The sequence below is a fragment of the Brachyhypopomus gauderio genome, chromosome 11 (assembly GCF_052324685.1).
Source record: "Brachyhypopomus gauderio isolate BG-103 chromosome 11, BGAUD_0.2, whole genome shotgun sequence".
Classification (NCBI taxonomy): Eukaryota; Metazoa; Chordata; class Actinopteri; order Gymnotiformes; family Hypopomidae; genus Brachyhypopomus; species Brachyhypopomus gauderio.
Window position 1 is genome coordinate 14,983,664 of NC_135221.1, and position 24,432 is coordinate 15,008,095.

The 24,432-nt window shown below is 45.5% G+C and overlaps 2 protein-coding genes across 2 annotated transcripts in view; both read left to right on the plus strand.

Moving 5' to 3' along the window:
• The first annotated feature begins 2,172 nt into the window (after positions 1–2,172).
• On the plus strand, positions 2,173–3,499 carry LOC143527211 (C-C motif chemokine 26-like). The gene is made up of 3 exons (XM_077022259.1): positions 2,173–2,389; positions 2,535–2,655; positions 2,982–3,499. Exons 1-3 carry the CDS (start codon positions 2,323–2,325, stop codon positions 3,091–3,093), a joined length of 300 nt encoding a protein of 99 aa, XP_076878374.1. The 5' UTR covers positions 2,173–2,322; the 3' UTR covers positions 3,094–3,499.
• Positions 3,500–4,495: 996 nt separating this feature from the next.
• LOC143527621 (uncharacterized) overlaps positions 4,496–24,432 on the plus strand; it is a 57,567-nt gene continuing 37,630 nt past the window's right edge. Inside the window, exons 1-6 of the mRNA XM_077022929.1 lie at positions 4,496–4,658; positions 4,996–5,116; positions 5,460–5,708; positions 5,859–5,976; positions 6,119–6,239; positions 10,144–10,258. Of these exons, the coding sequence (XP_076879044.1) occupies positions 4,595–4,658; positions 4,996–5,116; positions 5,460–5,708; positions 5,859–5,976; positions 6,119–6,239; positions 10,144–10,258 (788 nt within the window). The 5' untranslated portion in view covers positions 4,496–4,594. The remainder of the gene's footprint in view (positions 4,659–4,995; positions 5,117–5,459; positions 5,709–5,858; positions 5,977–6,118; positions 6,240–10,143; positions 10,259–24,432) is intronic.

Genomic DNA, 24,432 nt, shown 5'->3' on the forward strand with positions numbered 1-24,432 from the left:
AAACGCATTACAGTAAATCTGAATTACAATTCAGACCATTCAGCAGAGTGCAGACCAGATAAAGGTGAGTATGGTTCGTACAGACCAGATAAAGGTGAGTATGGTTCGTACAGACCAGATAAAGGTGAGTATGGTTCGTACAGGCTGAAGGATGAATAGAAGGCTGAAGATGACGTGGCTGAAGAAGAAAGTGCTCGTGTTTGATACTCTGGGATTTTCTCAAGTGATGACATTCGGTACCTGGCAGAAATACTCAATAAAGTACAAATAGAATAATATTTCCCATCTGCATTTACTGTACCCTGCAGCCGTTATATAATACATTACATGGGAATTTGGATGATATTTGACTTGGCCCATTTTCACACATTCAGACTGTATTTGAAAGGCTTCACTCTTACACCAGTCACTGACTAATGTAGTGTGTTAAATGAGTATATTCAGCTTTAAAGCATATCCAGCACCAGTGATCTGGATCCAGTGATCACTCCAGCATGCTGCTGTGTTTAAGGGGCTTTTGTGACAGTATTTCTGTATTAACAGCTCATCAGTCACACATTATGCAGTGATTAATGTGATTTAGGCATATCAAAAATAAATTGTTTTACTTTTATTTTAAACCATAATACATTTTAGTTATGTTTGTAGTAAAATTAATTTTCAGTAACATTTGTTTTGTTATATGAATAAATAAGCTTTATTAATTTAAATTATTGTTCATCTCAGACAGACAGATTGATTGATTGATTGATTGGTTGATTGTCTGATCAAGTACAGTATGTCTGCACAGTACAAACATACTGTCATCCACTTTGATGTTTGAATTTACTTTCTAAACAGAAGAATGTTTCTAAACAGAAGAATACAGAATAATTATGCTTCCACACTGGTCTCTAAAACGTCTGAACACAAAATTTCTAAATGTCTTAATAAAGACATATCAATGCTTACCATTGGATTTTAAAATATGCCACAGTTGCTGAATAATAGATTTAACATACAGGGACAATTTTTACCATATTTTTTAAACCAAATATACCATATGTAAGAGTTTTTTAAATACTTTCCAATTCTTCTTGTGTACCCTGTTTTAAGAGTCCATGTTTAGCACAGTCTGCACGTGCCTGAGGATAACGTCATAACCTGAAACACTCAATCATTTGCTCTTGTTGGTCTTCATACTCATTTATCACAATCACAAACTCTGCAGAGAAGATTATACAGGTAAACCTTCTTTAGGGAACATGGGGAAACTACTTGCAGCAAGGAAAATATTTTTATCTGTTCACTTCTTATAAAGAGGAGTGTGAAGATTATTTCAGTTCTTAAGGAACATAAGCAAAAAAATTGATTTGCTCCACACTAAAATTACATGAAAATGTGATCGTCTCAGTGTAAGTACTCACATGACCCCCTCTAATTGGCCTTTGGTCCTGCTCCAAATTAAACAATGTCATCAATGTATCTTCCCCAAATCTTTACGTATTCTTTAAAAGGATTATCTTTATAAGCAAATGTTTTGTCAAAATGCCTTGGCCTGATAGAAGGTACTTAAACCTAATGCCCAACTTCTACGCTGGATTTAAGAACACAAATGAGTTACAATTTAAATGGATGTGGACATGATGTCATTGGTTTTCAGTGTGTGTTGTTTTTTTGTTTAGTAACAAAATATAACTGTATATGGAAGACTCAATTCTGTTTTTTATTAATTTGGATCTACTTTCATTGAAAAAGGAGTAGGCCCTAGTGAAACTTGTGCCTTGAAGAGAAAAAAACATCCTGGGTAAAAAATAAACACTGAAAATTCTCAACGTCACTGCCGTCCCCTCTACGTACTGAAAGAGGACCTAAAACTAGTGGTGTGTGTCATGTACATGCTAACACTATCTCACTCTGAGAAGCAATACATCCAGAAAGAAATACGTTTCCCTGCAGAGAACAGAGTGAAAGCCTGTACATGAGATGGAGAGGGTCCTCTGTCCCACCAGTGTGGAGTTTACTGTGTGGTATTTACTGTGATCTGATGGCCACTAAGACCTATTAGGAAGGAGAAGTGAAAGACCTCAGCAGAGCGAAGAAATGTCAAAGGGCCAAACGAGATGGTTCCACCATGATGCCTGGACTTTTTTTTTTTACCAGCATGTCAGGCCTGAATTCCCCAGCGTTCCTCCTCCAGAAGGTGCTGTCCCCATGGCTGTGTATAAAGAGGTGGCCTGTGTCTTATGGGCCACACAACAGCAGCTTCATCTCCAGTGCTTCTCTCACTCTGCTGCTCTGCTTCATCAGCCGTGTTCCAGCTTCAGCTGAACATCTAACAACATGTCCACCATCCGCATGCTCCTCCTGTCTGCAGTGGTGCTCCTGAGCACTGTCGCACTCACTGAAGGTAAGACAGAAGATCAGAGACAGACAAAGAAACAAATGTAATACTAAATATCAGTGTTCCAGACGTGTCTTCAGTCATCATTTGTAGAGGTTGTGGGGGTTGGGGGTGCTTGTGTTTGACATCAGCTGACAGCGACTGTTCGCAGGTATGCGTTACGGGACTGGACCTAAGTCCTGCTGCTTCAACTTCATTAACAAACCTGTTAAACTGAGCAACGTGAAGAGCTACGCACTGACCAGCCAGCAGTGCTCCAAAGAAGCCGTGCTGTAAGTGTGTGTGTGTGAGTGAGTGAATGAAAGATCAGACTGAAGGATTTCATACAGGCTGTGGTTGTGTGGTGTTACACCGCTAACCATCTACAACACTCACTTACCCTCTACCACACCTATTAACCCTCTACCACACCCTCTTGCCCTCTACCACACCCACTAACCCTCTACCACACCCACTTACCCTCTACCAAACTCAGTTATCCTCTACCAAACCCAACAACACAGGCAGCTCCAGCTTTATGATACTTCAAAGTTTCATTAAGGTTCACATTTCTATTGTCATGTGTGTAAGACATTGTGTGTGTATTTCTCCACTGTAGGTTCACTCTGAAGAAGGGACAGCAGTTGTGTGCCAGAACCACTGACCCGTGGGTGCAGCAGCACATCAAGGTTCTGCAGAGCAGGACGGTGGGAGGCCAGAACCCGCTGTGATCCTCTTCATCACACTCTTCCTCCTGACCGTTGATCACTCACGTTAGAGGAGGACAGATCATGTAAAACTCTAACAATGTCCAAACCTTGTAGTGGTCTGTGCTGTATTTACCACTAACCACTCACCACGTTAAAGCTATCTGTTAGACATATGAATGTGAACATGAATGTTTCTGAACGTTTGAAATTAAAATTTTTATTTTATATTTGTTCTTTGCCAATGTACATGTATTTACCAACACTGCTAAAGATATAGCACCCTGTTCCAGTTGATGCTGTTGCAATAACAAATAGGCATGAAGAAAATAAAGAAATCTGTAAAGGATGGACAAAGTAAAACATCTGTAAAATGTTACCTTGTAAAATTCTGATTAAGTGGACTTAACTACATAGATATATAATATGAATAAACAATTTAATATAAATTGCCTTGTGTAAGTTTTGTTGTAATGCAGACAATCATGTGTGTTCATACTCAGCTGAGCCAACACCTACAAAGATAACCGTGTGTGACACCCTCAGATGATTCTGTGCAGATATGAAACTACACACACACCCAGCACATGGGTCATGGGGAGTGTGATGTAGATGTCACCTTTTTCAACCCGCTCTTACGCCTCTAGATGTTAATTAGGTCCTTCAGTAATGTGTGTTGTACTCTAGTTTAAGGGCGTTGCATCCCCTGTTCCGGACTCCTGCAGCCGTTTCACACACACACACACACACACACACACACACACACACACACACACACACACACACACACACACACACACACACACAGGTCACATCTGCCTCTCATCATTTATCGAATAGTGTTAGCTATTCTTGTCTGGATAGTTTGTTCTCTGGGATTTTCCACTGGTCTTTTACCTTGGATTGGTCTTTCATTGACATCTGTGCTCATTTATGTTCTGGCTGTGATCTCTCTGGCTACTGTGATTACCATTAAAAGTTGTTTTGATAACAGTACAATTTCCCCTTATTTCACTTGTTAGTTATAGTTTCTGTTCTGTCATACAGGCTGTACGTACTGCCCAATCTTCAGAAAGCCCTTCAGGATTATACAAACATAGTGTGAAATGTTGTGAGCTGTAGTCCATTATAAAGACCTGCTGTCCGACATCCAGTTTGGAGCCTGTTGTCTAGTTCCTTGTTGTTCCTCTTGCAGGTTCTTCTGTTTTGCTGGAGTTTGTCTCTGCATGTCAGGTCTGGCTTTCCCCTGTTCATGTGTCAGTAAAGAAGACTTGTGTCTGTTTCTGCCTTCAGTCATCACTATAATACTGTTGAACAGTAACACCACTCAAGAACAAGTAAGTAAAGAGGGAGTATCTATCAGACGTATGGTGTTCTTATCTGGAGAACAGCCCTCTCTCTCTCCCTATATAATGAGGTTCACAACACTGATTCTACACACTCCCTGCTCTCTGTTCCACAGTAGAGGACACAGTACTTTCTACAGCTGTGAGTGTTTGTGTGTGAAATCATCCATTCTGCTAGAATGAGGAAGCTGTCTGCTCTGCTGTTTGTGCTGCTGCTCTGCTCTCTCCAGCTGGTCTCTAGTGGTGAGTCTCCATCTGTTACATGATGCATTTCGTACACATTTGATAGACACTCTTATCCACAGTGACTTACAATGTCCAGGGAGGTAAATGTAGTGGTAGGAGTCTTTCCCAATGACTCTTATTGGTACAGCGTGGAGCACTTACACAGACAGGGACTGAACCCCAGTCCACCACAGGGAGGCAGTGTTGTCACCCACTACAATGTATATACAATGTGAACCAGACTGAATCATCACTGGAACGTACTAGACCTAATGATGGGCTCTTCAGAGTGGTACCATCTCTCACTGTTGTGCTGCAATGAGTGACTCTGGAACTGTTTGCTGATGCCTTCCAGCTCCAGACCATAATATCCCTGCGGATGGCTGCTGTCGTGGACTTTCTCAGATGAAGTTGCCCATCAAACGCATCATGTCCTACAGCAGGACTGACAGCAGTTGTGCCATCAAAGCTGTGATGTGAGTATCACCTGCTCTGAGAGGCCCCCACACACCTGCTACATCCCTTCATATATGTAACAGTCCACACACTGCATCTAGGAACCATTTCAGGAATCAGGTCTAGACTTACTGCTGAGACTCTGTTGTGAAGATACTGTAACAACACCATTAAGAGCTGATTTTACACTCACATTAAACCCAGTGGGAGAATCTTCCACAGGTAATTATTACTGACAGTGTCATTTAGATCAGGAATGTTTGCTGTGATTTTCCCACAAAGATACACTTTCACCATCTTGGATCAGTTAGTCCAGACCTGCTGTATTAACAGAACACTACTGTGTCTTTATCTGTGTTTCAGGTTTAAGATGGATAGTGGAAAGCAGTTGTGTATGGATCCTGCCTCTGACTGGGTCGATGCCTACATGAGAGAAGTGGATCAGAGTGAGACGACCTCTAGTGGTGAGTCCCCTGAATCGACTCAGCTACAGAGTGGTGTTACTACAGCTCAACAGAGAGAGATCCCTGACTGCTGTCCCACTGTGACTGATGAGAAGAAGGTGGAGTCCTCCAGCTGGACCAGTAGCAGCTTTACCCCTAAAGTCACTGTGTGAGTAGTGATGATTTAACTACTAATACTGACACCACAGGGGTGAGGAGAGGACATGCACACTTCTGAATGAATGCTGTAAAATGTTTCCACCTTTGTCAATCATGTTTTCTAATTTCCTCCTCATTTTAATTTTGTGGTCTCCTGCAGATTTGAGACTGTAGCAGGAAAACAGTTCTGTGTTGAGTCCAGATGCTGTGTGGGTCAGCGGCCATGCCACCGAGGTGTAAACTGTGCAGTCAGAGCTATTGACTATCAAGTTATTGTCGTTACCTGAATATGAAATTGGTACTACTAACAATAGCTACTACGCTACTAACAAAGACATGATTTCGTGAAGGAGAAAATGCCTTAAGTAAATGTCTTCATTATGTTACGCCTCATGAAAGCACTCTTGGGGATTATGGCAGTATGCCAACCCAGAATACCTGTGCTCACTGGACTTGGAAAGGCAGACGTTATCAGAGCTGATGCAGGGTTACGGAGTATGTGGATCACCACTCCGGGCAGCCCAGTCTCTGTATGAACGTGGTATGGGTGGAGTCTGCATTTGTGCTGTTAAGTCAGTGTTGTTTCCTGTGTGTGTCAGGCTCCGCCATGGGTCGTCTGTCTTAGCTCCACCCATTTCTGATCTGGACAGAATATTATGTCCCAGCCTGGGCCGGAGTGTTATTCACTATTGAGCATTTGAGTACTTGAGTATTTGAGTACTTGAGTACATCAGTGCTGAATGGGGAGCCACCTGTGATGAAACCTACACCTCATCGTCCAGACTCTACTGGAACAGACTGGGATGCTGAATAGTTATGGACATTTTCACTAGGAATGAAGTTTAAATACTGATGGCAACCACAAAAAATGAATAAACAAAATATGAAATATATATAATATATGAAATATATATATATATATATATATATATATATATCTCACCATACCATATAGGTGATTTGCTATGAAATAATTCAGTGCAGAGATTCATGTGTGTGGTAAGCGGTCCCTAATGTAACACAATGGCATTGACTGTTGTAATGATGTATTGATTGTTGTAATGATGTAATGACTCCATTACAAATCACACACTGTCAAGCACTCCGAGTGCTTTTGTTTGGGGGCTCTGGAGAGGTACAGAGGGTGGAAATCTATCAGACGCCACGTTGAAATCTCCTTTTACCACACAAGCCCATGAAACATGGTGCTCAAATAAACATTATAAGCACTGAAGTAAAGCAATGAAGTGTTCCTTAAACATCACATAAAGCAGGAACTACATTAGACCATTGCCCGCTAAAATTACATCCACTTCTGAACTGGTTCAGAAACATTATGTACATGTCAGTGTAAGTGAACTATCCCAGAATGCCATTCTAGGCACTGCGTAGATCCACTCTGGTGAAGCACTGTGTCCCCTTCTGCTGGAGGGCATCAGGGAGCAGTTAGGGCAGTCAGGGGAACTTTACCAGCAGAGGGTTTAAGCCCTAGTAATCTAGGCATGGTCTCAAGCTGTCCTTCTGTATTACATTGAAGATGGCGGCTGATGTAGGTGAGGAGGCGGGTGGATGTGACAGTGCTGAAGCCTCCTGAATGTAGTGCTCCATCACCTGCTCCTCTTCCTGGGAGAGCGTGAAGACTCTCCACCTGGGGGGGCAACTCCCTTCAACAGCTTGGTGGCACAGTTGTCCTCATAGTGAGGAGAGAGCTGGGTGTGCTTGGTGAGAGTGAAGACCTCAGCTAGATCCTGCTGTGATCAGGGATAGGGATGATGTGGTCCTCCAGACTCACCCAGGTGGACAGCAGAGGCAGCGCCCTCTTCTGGAGACAGTGTGACATGGCTACTGCACCAGGAGCTGTGTGCCAACATAACCAGGGAACGGGACAGTAACGTACTGTAACAGGACAGGATGGGAGTGGCACAGATAAAAGGAAATGTGTGTTTGAGAGGTGTGTGTGTGATGTGTGTGTGTGAGGTGTGTGAGGTGTCTGTGTGTAACCGGACGGCCATCCAGGGCACGAGTGGTGCAGCCTCTCTGGAGAAGATAAATCAGCTTTATTATCTTTAGATAGATCAATAAATCATTAGACAGATGCCTGAACAGTACAGAAGAAGTGATGTCAATGTATGCTGAGTGTGCTCTAGTGAGGGTCCTTTTGTTCTCAATAAGGCAGTCCTTCCAGGCACAGTGGAATACTTCTTAGGATGCTTAGTCAATCACCACTTCCACCCTAATTTACGTGTTATTTGTTTTAAATTTGGCGTTTGGTTGGTCTACCACGGGGCGAGCTTTTTAAATCTGGCCTTTTTATATTTGAGTGGAGCTACTATAGAGCTGATCTGCAGGTGTTTTATAAGCAGTCGGTTTAACTGTCTAACTCCTTTGGATCTGTTGGCGAGTAGGCTAAGGTACTTAAATCTGGGAGGGATTCAATAAACTGTGTTGCGGTTGATGAATTAATCCAGCACTTTATACAATGGCGAGGACACGAGCGGGTATTCAGGCTAAGATGTAGGTCGAGTGAGACCAGATAGTGGTCAGAGATTGCTGTGGTTTGTGGGAGCATACCCAGCGTCAAAATTAAATCTAGGGTATGATTACAATGAGTAGATCCTGTTACATTTTGTGTAATGCAGACACAGTTCAATACTGATGTAAATGCTCATTTCAGCGGTTCTTCCACCTTCTCAATGTATGTTAATGTCTCCTACCATTATTATATTATCACAGCATACCGCTAAACCTGCTGCAAAATCGCTGAAATTGTTTAGAAAGTCTGAATAGGGTCCTGGCGGTCTGTACACATTTTTTAGAATTGAGCGATCGAATATTGAGTAATCCGATTTTCAGATAATATTGCTACTAATAATCAAATGCGAGGTTTGGATATTAATTAAAGTATTAGGATAGACTGTTATAAATACATATAATTAAATTTAACCCAAGGCACAGATACGGTCTCAATTTTGTGGGATTTTGGTGACGCCTCTTGGCAGCTCGCAGCCGTTTGTCTGCAGCCTGGCCGCGACTCTGGTTTGTCAGCCACTCCTAATACCACTGTGCCAACAGGATATGGGCTGTGCTGCAGGAAAGCAAGGTAGCTCATCCTGGGTGGGGTGGACACCATCTCTGCCTAAGAGATCAGGCTTGCCCTCCAATGTTTTATAATTATCAATGTAGCGCACTTGATTTTTGGAGCACCACTTGGACATCCAGAGGTTTGATGCCACGAGCTGCATAATAAGCTGCATAGAGAGACATAGAGACACACACACACACACACACAGACTCACACACACACACACACACACACACACACACACACACACACACACACACACACACACACACACACACACACACGCAAACACACACATCTACCTATGTGTATAGATCTCAGTGTGCTCAATCTATAGACATGTGATTTGAGTGTGAGAACTAATACTGTTACAAACCCTAGATGACCATTATGCACAGGCACTAGCACATACAAACTGCCCTCACCATACTCACCCATACCCAGGGGCGCAGATGGCACTGGGGACGGGGGGGACATGTCCCCTCCAGATCTATATTGACCCCATCCGAAATCTAGCATCTACAAGCATAAACGTATATATTGTACAGCTTGGTCCCCCTCACTTCAGAATTTCCATCTGCGCCGATGCGCATACTTTACTGACTAATTATCATCTCTCTCTTTATACTTATGCATGTTGGGCCAGACCTGCTGCAGACTCTTGGTGGATGTACTTGTGAATGTATACGTACTCTCACACTGTGCAGGCACCTCATTCAAGCTTTTGCTCTGTATTCCATCATGTCAGATGTGCGTGCCAGTACCCGTACAGAGTGCTTGAACCCCATAATCACCACTTGCGTTTTATTTCCTCTAGTTCTTGTTGGATGTTCTTCTGTTTTGCTGGTGCTTGCCTCTGCATGTCAGGTCTGACATTCCTACTGTTCATGTGTCAGTAAACACTTGTGTCTGTTTCTGCCTCCAGTCATCACTGTAATACCGTTGAACTGCAACATCACTCATGAACAAGTATGTAAAGGAGGATGATCTATCAGACGTCTGGTGTTCTCTCTCCCTATATAATGAGGTTCACAACACTGATTCCACACACTCACTGCTCTCTGTGTGAAATCAGTCATTCTGCTAGAATGAGGAAGCTGTCTGCTCTGCTGTTTGGGCTGCTGCTCTGGTCTCTCCAGCTGGTCTCTAGTGGTGAGTCTCCTGAATTTACTCAGATACATCACTGTCAGTGTTGGAGGATCAGTATCACCAGAGCAGGACGGTGGCACTGCTAGATTACTGAACCCACATTCACACACACAGAGGGAGGAAATGACACTACCAAACCAGGAAAAAAGGGGCAATCATTTGTTTACTGTGTACTGGGATCATGATGTGAACTGCTTGGCTGTTACTCCTACAGCTCCACATGTGAATACTGCTGACTGCTGTTCTGATGTGAGTAATGTGAAGATCCCTCTGAAGAAGGTGGTGTCCTACAAACTTACACACAGTGACTGTGCCACTAAAGCCATTGTGTGAGTATGAATGATTTAACTTCTAAGACTGACATGATGATGCCATTAGGGCAAATGTGCACTTCAGTACTATGTTGTCATAGTGACGTGTCGCTTGTTTTAATCATATTTTGTTGTCTCCTGCAGATTTGTAACAGTAGCAGGAAAGCAGTTCTGTGTAAATCCAGATGCTGTGTGGGTCAGCAGCCATGTCACTGCAGTGGACACTCGCAACAAGACCACCATGAAGACGACAACTACAACTCCCACAGTGCTCACTGCTATGGACACTCGAAACAATACCATAACGAAGACTACAACTACAACTCCCACAGTGCTCTCTGCTGTGGACACTCACAACAATACCACAACAAAGACTACAACTACAACTCCCACAGTGCTCTCTGCTGTGGAAACTCACAATAATACCACAACAAAGACTACAACTACAACTCCCACAGTGCTCTCTGCTGTGGACACTCACAACAATACCACAACGAAGACTACAACTACAACTCCCACAGTGCTCTCTGCTGTGGACACTCACAAAAATACCACAACGAAGACTACAACTACAACTCCCACAGTGCTCTCTGCTGTGGACACTCGCAACAATATCACAACGAAGACGACAACTACAACTCCCACAGTGCTCTCTGCTCTGGAAACTCGCAACAATACCACAACGAAGACTACAACTACAACTTCCACAGTACTCTCTGCTGTGGACACTCGCAACAATACCACAATGAAGACTACAACTATAACTCCCACAGTGCTCTCTGCTGTGGACACTCGCAAAGATACCACAACGAAGACTACAACTACAACTCCCACAGTGCTCTCTGCTGTGGACACTCGCAAAGATACCACAACGAAGACTACAACTATAACTCCCACAGTGCTCTCTGCTGTGGACACTCGCAACAATACCACAATGAAGACTACAACTATAACTCCCACAGTGCTCTCTGCTGTGGACACTCGCAAAGATACCACAACGAAGACTACAACTACAACTCCCACAGTGCTCTCTGCTGTGGACACTCGCAAAAATACCACAACGAAGACTACAACTACAACTCCCACAGTGCTCTCTGCTGTGGACACTCGCAAAGATACCACAACGAAGACTACAACTATAACTCCCACAGTGCTCTCTGCTGTGGACACTCGCAAAGATACCACAACGAAGACTACAACTACAACTCCCACAGTGCTCTCTGCTGTGGACACTCGCAACAATACCACAACGAAGACGACAACTACAACTCCCACAGTGCTCTCTGCTCTGGAAACTCGCAACAATACCACAACGAAGACTACAACTACAACTCCCACAGTACTCTCTGCTGTGGACACTCGCAACAATACCACAATGAAGACTACAACTATAACTCCCACAGTGCTCTCTGCTGTGGACACTCGCAAAGATACCACAACGAAGACTACAACTACAACTCCCACAGTGCTCTCTGCTGTGGACACTCGCAACAATACCACAATGAAGACTACAAATACAACTCCCACAGTGCTCTCTGCTGTGGACACTCGCAACAATACCACAACGAAGACTACAACTACAACTCCCACAGTGCTCTCTGCTGTGCACACTCACAACAATACCACAACGAAGACTACAACTATAACTCCCACAGTGCTCTCTGCTCTGGACACTCGAAACAATACCACAATAAAGACTACAACTCCAACTCCTACAGTGCTCTCTGCTCTGGACACTCACAACAATACCACAACAAAGACTACAACCACAACTCCCACAGTGCTCTCTGCTGTGGAAACTCACAACAATACCACAACAAAGACTACAACTACAACTCCCACAGTGCTCTCTGCTGTGGACACTCACAACAATACCACAACAAAGACTACAACTACAACTCCCACAGTGCTCTCTGCTGTGGACACTCGCAAAAATACCACAACGAAGACTACAACTACAACTCCCACAGTGCTCTCTGCTGTGGACACTCGCAAAGATACCACAACGAAGACTACAACTACAACTCCCACAGTGCTCTCTGCTGTGGACACTTGCAACAATACCACAACGAAGACTACAACTACAACTCCCACAGAGCTCTCTGCTGTGCACACTCACAACAATACCACAACGAAGACGAAAACTACAACTCCCACAGTGCTCTCTGCTGTGGACACTCGCACCAATACCACAGCGAAGACTTCAACTATAACTCCCACAGTGCTCTCTGCTGTGGACACTCACAACAATACCACAACTAAGACTACAACTACAACTCCCACAGTGCTCTCTGCTGTGGACACTCACAACAGTACCACAACGAAGACTACAACTACAACTCCCACAGTGCTCTCTACTGTGGACACTCGCAAAAATACCATAATGAAGCCTACAACTACAACTCCCACAGTGCTCTCTGCTGTGGACACTCGCAAAGTTACCACAATGAAGACTACAACTACAACTTCCACAGTGCTCTCTGCTGTGGACACTCGCAACAATACCACAACGAAGACTACAACTACAACTCCCACAGTGCTCTCTGCTGTGCACACTCACAACAATACCACAATGAAGACTACAACTATAACTCCCACAGTGCTCTCTGCTGTGGACACTCGCAAAGATACCACATTGAATACAACAACTACAACTCCCACAGTGCTCTCTGCTCTGGACACTCGCACCAATAACACAGCGAAGACTACAACTATAACTCTCACAGTGCTCTCTGCTGTGGACACTCGCAAAGATACCGCATCGAATATGACAACTACAACTCCCACAGTGCTCTCTGCTGTGGACACTCGCAACAATACCACAACGAAGACGACAACTACAACTCCCACAGTGCTCTCTGCTCTGGAAACTCGCAACAATACCACAACGAAGACTACAACGCCAACTCCCACAGTGCTCTCTGCTCTGGACACTCACAACAATACCACAACAAAGACTACAACTACAACTCCCACAGTGCTCTCTGCTGTGGACACTCGCAAAAATACCACAATGAAGACTACAACTACAACTCCCACAGTGCTCTCTGCTGTGGACACTCGCAAAGATACCACAACAAAGACTACAACTACAACTCCCACAGTGCTCTCTGCTGTGGACACTCGCAAAGATACCACAACGAAGACTACAACTACAACTCCCACAGTGCTCTCTGCTGTGCACACTCACAACAATACCACAATGAAGACTACAACTACAACTCCCACAGTGCTCTCTGCTGTGGACACTAGCAACAATACCACAACGAAGACGACAACTACAACTCCCACAGTGCTCTCTGCTGTGGACACTCGCAACAATACCACAACGAAGACGACAACTACAACTCCCACAGTGCTCTCTGCTGTGGACACTCGCAACAATACCACAACGAAGACTACAACTACAACTCCCACAGTACTCTCTGCTGTGGACACTCGCAACAATACCACAATGAAGAGTACAACTATAACTCCCACAGTGCTCTCTGCTGTGGACACTCGCAAAGATACCACAACGAAGACTACAACTACAACTCCCACAGTGCTCTCTGCTGTGGACACTCGCAACAATACCACAATGAAGACTACAAATACAACTCCCACAGTGCTCTCTGCTGTGGACACTCGCAACAATACCACAACGAAGACTACAACTACAACTCCCACAGTGCTCTCTGCTGTGCACACTCACAACAATACCACAATGAAGACTACAACTATAACTCCCACAGTGCTCTCTGCTGTGGACACTCGCAAAGATACCGCATCGAATACGACAACTACAACTCCCACAGTACTCTCTGCTGTGGACACTCGCAACAATACCACAACGAAGACGACAACTACAACTCCCACAGTGCTCTCTGCTCTGGAAACTCGCAACAATACCACAACGAAGACTACAACTACAACTCCCACAGTACTCTCTGCTGTGGACACTCGCAACAATACCACAATGAAGACTACAACTATAACTCCCACAGTGCTCTCTGCTGTGGACACTCGCAAAGATACCACAACGAAGACTACAACTACAACTCCCACAGTGCTCTCTGCTGTGGACACTCGCAACAATACCACAATGAAGACTACAAATACAACTCCCACAGTGCTCTCTGCTGTGGACACTCGCAACAACACCACAACAAAGATGACAACTACAACTCCCACAGTGCTCTCTGCTGTGGACACTCGCAAAGATACCACAACGAAGACTACAACTACAACTCCCACAGTGCTCTCTGCTGTGGACACTCACAACAATACCACAACGAAGACTACAACTATAACTCCCACAGTGCTCTCTGCTCTGGACACTCGAAACAATACCACAATAAAGACTACAACTCCAACTCCTACAGTGCTCTCTGCTCTGGACACTCACAACAATACCACAACGAAGACTACAACTACAACTCCCACAGTACTCTCTGCTGTGGACACTCGCAACAATACCACAATGAAGACTACAACTATAACTCCCACAGTGCTCTCTGCTGTGGACACTCGCAAAGATACCACAACGAAGACTACAACTACAACTCCCACAGTGCTCTCTGCTGTGGACACTCGCAACAATACCACAATGAAGACTACAAATACAACTCCCACAGTGCTCTCTGCTGTGGACACTCGCAACAATACCACAACAAAGATGACAACTACAACTCCCACAGTGCTCTCTGCTGTGGACACTCGCAAAGATACCACAACGAAGACTACAACTACAACTCCCACAGTGCTCTCTGCTGTGGACACTCGCAAAGATACCACAATGAAGACTACAAATACAACTCCCACAGTGCTCTCTGCTGTGGACACTCGCAACAATACCACAACAAAGATGACAACTACAACTCCCACAGTGCTCTCTGCTGTGGACACTCACAACAATACCACAACGAAGACTACAACTATAACTCCCACAGTGCTCTCTGCTCTGGACACTCGAAACAGTACCACAATAAAGACTACAACTCCAACTCCTACAGTGCTCTCTGCTCTGGACACTCACAACAATACCACAACAAAGACTACAACCACAACTCCCACAGTGCTCTCTGCTGTGGAAACTCACAACAATACCACAACAAAGACTACAACTACAACTCCCACAGTGCTCTCTGCTGTGGACACTCACAACAATACCACAACAAAGACTACAACTACAACTCCCACAGTGCTCTCTGCTGTGGACACTCGCAAAAATACCACAACGAAGACTACAACTACAACTCCCACAGTGCTCTCTGCTGTGCACACTCACAACAATACCACAATGAAGACTACAACTATAACTCCCACAGTGCTCTCTGCTGTGGACACTCGCAAAGATACCGCATCGAATACGACAACTACAACTCCCACAGTGCTCTCTGCTGTGGACACTCGCAACAATACCACAACGAAGACGACAACTACAACTCCCACAGTGCTCTCTGCTCTGGAAACTCGCAACAATACCACAACGAAGACTACAACTACAACTCCCACAGTACTCTCTGCTGTGGACACTCGCAACAATACCACAATGAAGACTACAACTATAACTCCCACAGTGCTCTCTGCTGTGGACACTCACAACAATACCACAACGAAGACTACAACTATAACTCCCACAGTGCTCTCTGCTCTGGACACTCGAAACAGTACCACAATAAAGACTACAACTCCAACTCCTACAGTGCTCTCTGCTCTGGACACTCACAACAATACCACAACAAAGACTACAACCACAACTCCCACAGTGCTCTCTGCTGTGGAAACTCACAACAATACCACAACAAAGACTACAACTACAACTCCCACAGTGCTCTCTGCTGTGGACACTCACAACAATACCACAACAAAGACTACAACTACAACTCCCACAGTGCTCTCTGCTGTGGACACTCGCAAAAATACCACAACGAAGACTACAACTACAACTCCCACAGTGCTCTCTGCTGTGCACACTCACAACAATACCACAATGAAGACTACAACTATAACTCCCACAGTGCTCTCTGCTGTGGACACTCGCAAAGATACCGCATCGAATACGACAACTACAACTCCCACAGTGCTCTCTGCTGTGGACACTCGCAACAATACCACAACGAAGACGACAACTACAACTCCCACAGTGCTCTCTGCTCTGGAAACTCGCAACAATACCACAACGAAGACTACAACTACAACTCCCACAGTACTCTCTGCTGTGGACACTCGCAACAATACCACAATGAAGACTACAACTATAACTCCCACAGTGCTCTCTGCTGTGGACACTCGCAAAGATACCACAACGAAGACTACAACTACAACTCCCACAGTGCTCTCTGCTGTGGACACTCACAACAATACCACAATGAAGACTACAAATACAACTCCCACAGTGCTCTCTGCTGTGGACTCTCGCAAAGATACCACAACGAAGACTACAACTACAACTCCCACAGTGCTCTCTGCTGTGGACGCTCGCACCAATACCACAGCGAAGACTACAACTATAACTCCCACAGTGCTCTCTGCTGTGGACACTCGCAACAATACCACAACGAAGACTACAACTACAACTCCCACAGTGCTCTCTGCTGTGGACACTCACAACAATACCACAACAAAGATGACAACTACAACTCCCACAGTGCTCTCTGCTGTGGACACTCGCAAAGATACCACAACGAAGACTACAACTACAACTCCCACAGTGCTCTCTGCTGTGGACACTCACAACAATACCACAACAAAGACTACAACTACAACTCCCACAGTGCTCTCTGCTGTGGACACTCGCAAAAATACCACAACGAAGACTACAACTACAACTCCCACAGTGCTCTCTGCTGTGCACACTCACAACAATACCACAATGAAGACTACAACTATAACTCCCACAGTGGTCTCTGCTGTGGACACTCGCAAAGATACCACATCGAATACGACAACTACAACTCCCACAGTGCTCTCTGCTGTGGACACTCGCAACAATACCACAACGAAGACGACAACTACAACTCCCACAGTGCTCTCTGCTCTGGAAACTCGCAACAATACCACAACGAAGACTACAACTACAACTCCCACAGTACTCTCTGCTGTGGACACTCGCAACAATACCACAATGAAGACTACAACTACAACTCCCACAGTACTCTCTGCTGTGGACACTCGCAACAATACCACAATGAAGACTACAAATACAACTCCCACAGTGCTCTCTGCTGTGGACACTCGCAACAATACCACAACAAAGATGACAACTACAACTCCCACAGTGCTCTCTGCTGTGGACACTCGCAAAGATACCACAACGAAGACTACAACTACAACTCCCACAGTGCTCTCTGCTGTGGACACTCGCAAAGATACCACAATGAAGACTACAAATACAACTCCCACAGTGCTCTCTGCTGTGGACACTCGCAACAATACCACAACAAAGATGACAACTACAACTCCCACAGTGCTCTCTGCTGTGGACACTCACAACAATACCACAACGAAGACTACAACTATAACTCCCACAGTGCTCTCTGCTCTGGACACTCGAAACAGTACCACAATAAAGACTACAACTCCAACTCCTACAGTGCTCTCTGCTCTGGACACTCACAACAATACCACAACAAAGACTACAACCACAACTCCCACAGTGCTCTCTGCTGTGGAAACTCACAACAATACCACAACAAAGACTACAACTACAACTCCCACAGTGCTCTCTGCTGTGGACACTCACAACAATACCACAACAAAGACTACAACTACAACTCCCACAGTGCTCTCTGCTGTGGACACTCGCAAAAATACCACAACGAAGACTACAACTACAACTCCCACAGTGCTCTCTGCTGTGCACACTCACAACAATACCACAATGAAGACTACAACTATAACTCCCACAGTGCTCTCTGCTGTGGACACTCGCAAAGATACCGCATCGAATACGACAACTACAACTCCCACAGTGCTCTCTGCTGTGGACACTCGCAACAATACCACAACGAAGACGACAACTACAACTCCCACAGTGCTCTCTGCTCTGGAAACTCGCAACAATACCACAACGAAGACTACAACTACAACTCCCACAGTACTCTCTGCTGTGGACACTCGCAACAATACCACAATGAAGACTACAACTATAACTCCCACAGTGCTCTCTGCTGTGGACACTCGCAAAGATACCACAACGAAGACTACAACTACAACTCCCACAGTGCTCTCTGCTGTGGACACTCACAACAATACCACAATGAAGACTACAAATACAACTCCCACAGTGCTCTCTGCTGTGGACACTCGCAACAATACCACAACAAAGATGTCAACTACAACTCCCACAGTGCTCTCTGCTGTGGACACTCGCAAAGATACCACAACGAAGACTACAACTACAACTCCCACAGTGCTCTCTGCTGTGGACTCTCGCAAAGATACCACAACGAAGACTACAACTACAACTCCCACAGTGCTCTCTGCTGTGGACGCTCGCACCAATACCACAGCGAAGACTACAACTATAACTCCCACAGTGCTCTCTGCTGTGGACACTCGCAACAATACCACAACGAAGACTACAACTACAACTCCCACAGTGCTCTCTGCTGTGGACACTCACAACAATACCACAACAAAGATGACAACTACAACTCCCACAGTGCTCTCTGCTGTGGACACTCGCAAAGATACCACAACGAAGACTACAACTACAACTCCCACAGTGCTCTCTGCTGTGGACACTCACAACAATACCACAACAAAGACTACAACTACAACTCCCACAGTGCTCTCTGCTGTGGACACTCGCAAAAATACCACAACGAAGACTACAACTACAACTCCCACAGTGCTCTCTGCTGTGCACACTCACAACAATACCACAATGAAGACTACAACTATAACTCCCACAGTGGTCTCTGCTGTGGACACTCGCAAAGATACCGCATCGAATACGACAACTACAACTCCCACAGTGCTCTCTGCTGTGGACACTCGCAACAATACCACAACGAAGACGACAACTACAACTCCCACAGTGCTCTCTGCTCTGGAAACTCGCAACAATACCACAACGAAGACTACAACTACAACTCCCACAGTACTCTCTGCTGTGGACACTCGCAACAATACCACAATGAAGACTACAACTATAACTCCCACAGTGCTCTCTGCTGTGGACACTCGCAAAGATACCACAACGAAGACTACAACAACTCCCACAGTGCTCTCTGCTGTGGACACTCGCAACAATACCACAATGAAGACTACAAATACAACTCCCACAGTGCTCTCTGCTGTGGACACTCGCAACAATACCACAACAAAGATGACAACTACAACTCCCACAGTGCTCTCTGCTGTGGACACTCGCAAAGATACCACAACGAAGACTACAACTACAACTCCCACAGTGCTCTCTGCTGTGGACACTCGCAAAGATACCACAATGAAGACTACAAATACAACTCCCACAGTGCTCTCTGCTGTGGACACTCGCAACAATACCACAACAAAGATGACAACTACAACTCCCACAGTGCTCTCTGCTGTGGACACTCGCAAAGATACCACAACGAAGACTACAACTACAACTCCCACAGTGCTCTCTGCTGTGGACACTCACAACAATACCACAACGAAGACGACAACTACAACTCCCACAGTGCTCTCTGCTGTGGACACTCGCACCAATACCACAGCGAAGACTACAACTATAACTCCCACAGTGCTCTCTGCTGTGGACACTCACAACAATACCACAACTAAGACTACAACTACAACTCCCACAGTGCTCTCTGCTGTGGACACTCGCAAAAATACCATAATGAAGACTACAACTACAACTCCCACAGTGCTCTCTGCTGTGGACACTCGCAAAGATACCACAATGAAGACTACAACTACAACTTCCACAGTGCTCTCTGCTGTGGACACTCGCAACAATACCACAACGAAGACTACAACTACAACTCCCACAGTGCTCTCTGCTGTGCACACTCACAATACCACAATGAAGACTACAACTATAACTCCCACAGTGCTCTCTGCTGTGGACACTCGCAACAATACCACAACGAAGACTACAACTACAACTCCCACAGTGCTCTCTGCTGTGGACACTCACAACAATACCACAATGAAGACTACAAATACAACTCCCACAGTGCTCTCTGCTGTGGACACTCGCAACAATACCACAACAAAGATGTCAACTACAACTCCCACAGTGCTCTCTGCTGTGGACACTCGCAACAATACCACAACAAAGATGTCAACTACAACTCCCACAGTGCTCTCTGCTGTGGACACTCGCAAAGATACCACAACGAAGACTACAACTACAACTCCCACAGTGCTCTCTGCTGTGGACTCTCGCAACAATACCACAACGAAGACTACAACTACAACTCCCACAGTGCTCTCTGCTGTGGACACTCACAACAATACCACAACAAAGATGACAACTACAACTCCCACAGTGCTCTCTGCTGTGGACACTCGCAAAGATACCACAACGAAGACTACAACTACAACTCCCACAGTGCTCTCTGCTGTGGACACTCGCAAAGATACCACAATGAAGACTACAACTACAACTTCCACAGTGCTCTCTGCTGTGGACACTCGCAACAATACCACAACGAAGACTACAACTCCCACAGTGCTCTCTGCTGTGCACACTCACAACAATACCACAATGAAGACTACAACTATAACTCCCACAGTGCTCTCTGCTGTGGACACTGGCAAAGATACCACATTGAATACAACAACTACAACTCCCACAGTGCTCTCTGCTGTGGACACTCGCACCAATAACACAACAAAGATGACAACTACAACTCCCACAGTGCTCTCTGCTGTGGACACTCGCAAAGATACCACAACGAAGACTACAACTACAACTCCCACAGTGCTCTCTGCTGTGGACACTCACAACAATACCACAACGAAGACTACAACTACAACTCCCACAGTGCTCTCTGCTGTGGACACTCGCAAAAATACCATAATGAAGACTACAACTATAACTCCCACAGTGCTCTCTGCTGTGGACACTTGCAACAATACCACAACGAAGACTACAACTACAACTCCCACAGTGCTCTCTGCTGTGGACACTCGCAAAGATACCACATTGAATACGACAACTACAACTCCCACTGTGCTCTCTGCTGTGGACACTCGAAACAATACCATAACGAAGACTACAACTACAACTCCCACAGTGCTCTCTGCTGTGGACACTCACAACAATACCACAACTAAGACTACAACTACAACTCCCACAGTGCTCTCTGCTGTGGACACTCACAACAATACCACAACGAAGACTACAACTACAACTCCCACAGTGCTCTCTGCTGTGGACACTCACAAAAATACCATAATGAAGACGACAACTACAACTCCCACAGTGCTCTCTGCTGTGGACACTCGCACCAATACCACAGCGAAGACTACAACTATAACACCCACAGTGCTCTCTGCTGTGGACACTCGCACCAATAACACAGCGAAGACTACAACTACAACTCCCACAGTGCTCTCTGCTGTGGACACTCGCAAAGATACCACATTGAATACAACAACTACAACTCCCACAGTGCTCTCTGCTGTGGACACTCGCAAAGATACCACAATGAAGACTACAACTACAACTCCCACAGTGCTCTCTGCTGTGGACACTCGCAAAGATACCGCATCGAATACGATAACTACAACTCCCACAGTGCTCTCTGCTGTGGACACTCGCAACAATACCACAACGAAGACGACAACTACAACTCCCACAGTGCTCTCTGCTCTGGAAACTCGCAACAATACCACAACGAAGACTACAACTACAACTCCCACAGTACTCTCTGCTGTGGACACTCGCAACAATACCACAATGAACACTACAACTATAACTCCCACAGTGCTCTCTGCTGTGGACACTCGCAAAGATACCACAATGAAGACTACAACTACAACTCCCACAGTGCTCTCTGCTGTGGACACTCGCAACAATACCACAACGAAGACTACAACTACAACTCCCACAGTGCTCTCTGCTGTGGACACTCGCAAAGATACCACATTGAATACGACAACTACAACTCCCACAGTGCTCTCTGCTGTGGACACTCGCAAAAATACCATAATGAAGACTACAACTACAACTCCCACAGTGCTCTCTGCTGTGGACACTCGCAAAGATACCACAATGAAGACTACAACTACAACTTCCACAGTGCTCTCTGCTGTGGACACTCGCAACAATACCACAACGAAGACTACAACTACAACTCCCACAGTGCTCTCTGCTGTGCACACTCACAATACCACAATGAAGACTACAACTATAACTCCCACAGTGCTCTCTGCTGTGGACACTCGCAACAATACCACAACGAAGACTACAACTACAACTCCCACAGTGCTCTCTGCTGTGGACACTCACAACAATACCACAATGAAGACTACAAATACAACTCCCACAGTGCTCTCTGCTGTGGACACTCGCAACAATACCACAACAAAGATGTCAACTACAACTCCCACAGTGCTCTCTGCTGTGGACACTCGCAACAATACCACAACAAAGATGTCAACTACAACTCCCACAGTGCTCTCTGCTGTGGACACTCGCAAAGATACCACAACGAAGACTACAACTACAACTCCCACAGTGCTCTCTGCTGTGGACTCTCGCAACAATACCACAACGAAGACTACAACTACAACTCCCACAGTGCTCTCTGCTGTGGACACTCACAACAATACCACAACAAAGATGACAACTACAACTCCCACAGTGCTCTCTGCTGTGGACACTCGCAAAGATACCACAACGAAGACTACAACTACAACTCCCACAGTGCTCTCTGCTGTGGACACTCGCAAAGATACCACAATGAAGACTACAACTACAACTTCCACAGTGCTCTCTGCTGTGGACACTCGCAACAATACCACAACGAAGACTACAACTCCCACAGTGCTCTCTGCTGTGCACACTCACAACAATACCACAATGAAGACTACAACTATAACTCCCACAGTGCTCTCTGCTGTGGACACTGGCAAAGATACCACATTGAATACAACAACTACAACTCCCACAGTGCTCTCTGCTGTGGACACTCGCACCAATAACACAACAAAGATGACAACTACAACTCCCACAGTGCTCTCTGCTGTGGACACTCGCAAAGATACCACAACGAAGACTACAACTACAACTCCCACAGTGCTCTCTGCTGTGGACACTCACAACAATACCACAACGAAGACTACAACTACAACTCCCACAGTGCTCTCTGCTGTGGACACTCGCAAAAATACCATAATGAAGACTACAACTATAACTCCCACAGTGCTCTCTGCTGTGGACACTTGCAACAATACCACAACGAAGACTACAACTACAACTCCCACAGTGCTCTCTGCTGTGGACACTCGCAAAGATACCACATTGAATACGACAACTACAACTCCCACTGTGCTCTCTGCTGTGGACACTCGAAACAATACCATAACGAAGACTACAACTACAACTCCCACAGTGCTCTCTGCTGTGGACACTCACAACAATACCACAACTAAGACTACAACTACAACTCCCACAGTGCTCTCTGCTGTGGACACTCACAACAATACCACAACGAAGACTACAACTACAACTCCCACAGTGCTCTCTGCTGTGGACACTCACAAAAATACCATAATGAAGACGACAACTACAACTCCCACAGTGCTCTCTGCTGTGGACACTCGCACCAATACCACAGCGAAGACTACAACTATAACACCCACAGTGCTCTCTGCTGTGGACACTCGCACCAATAACACAGCGAAGACTACAACTACAACTCCCACAGTGCTCTCTGCTGTGGACACTCGCAAAGATACCACATTGAATACAACAACTACAACTCCCACAGTGCTCTCTGCTGTGGACACTCGCAAAGATACCACAATGAAGACTACAACTACAACTCCCACAGTGCTCTCTGCTGTGGACACTCGCAAAGATACCGCATCGAATACGATAACTACAACTCCCACAGTGCTCTCTGCTGTGGACACTCGCAACAATACCACAACGAAGACGACAACTACAACTCCCACAGTGCTCTCTGCTCTGGAAACTCGCAACAATACCACAACGAAGACTACAACTACAACTCCCACAGTACTCTCTGCTGTGGACACTC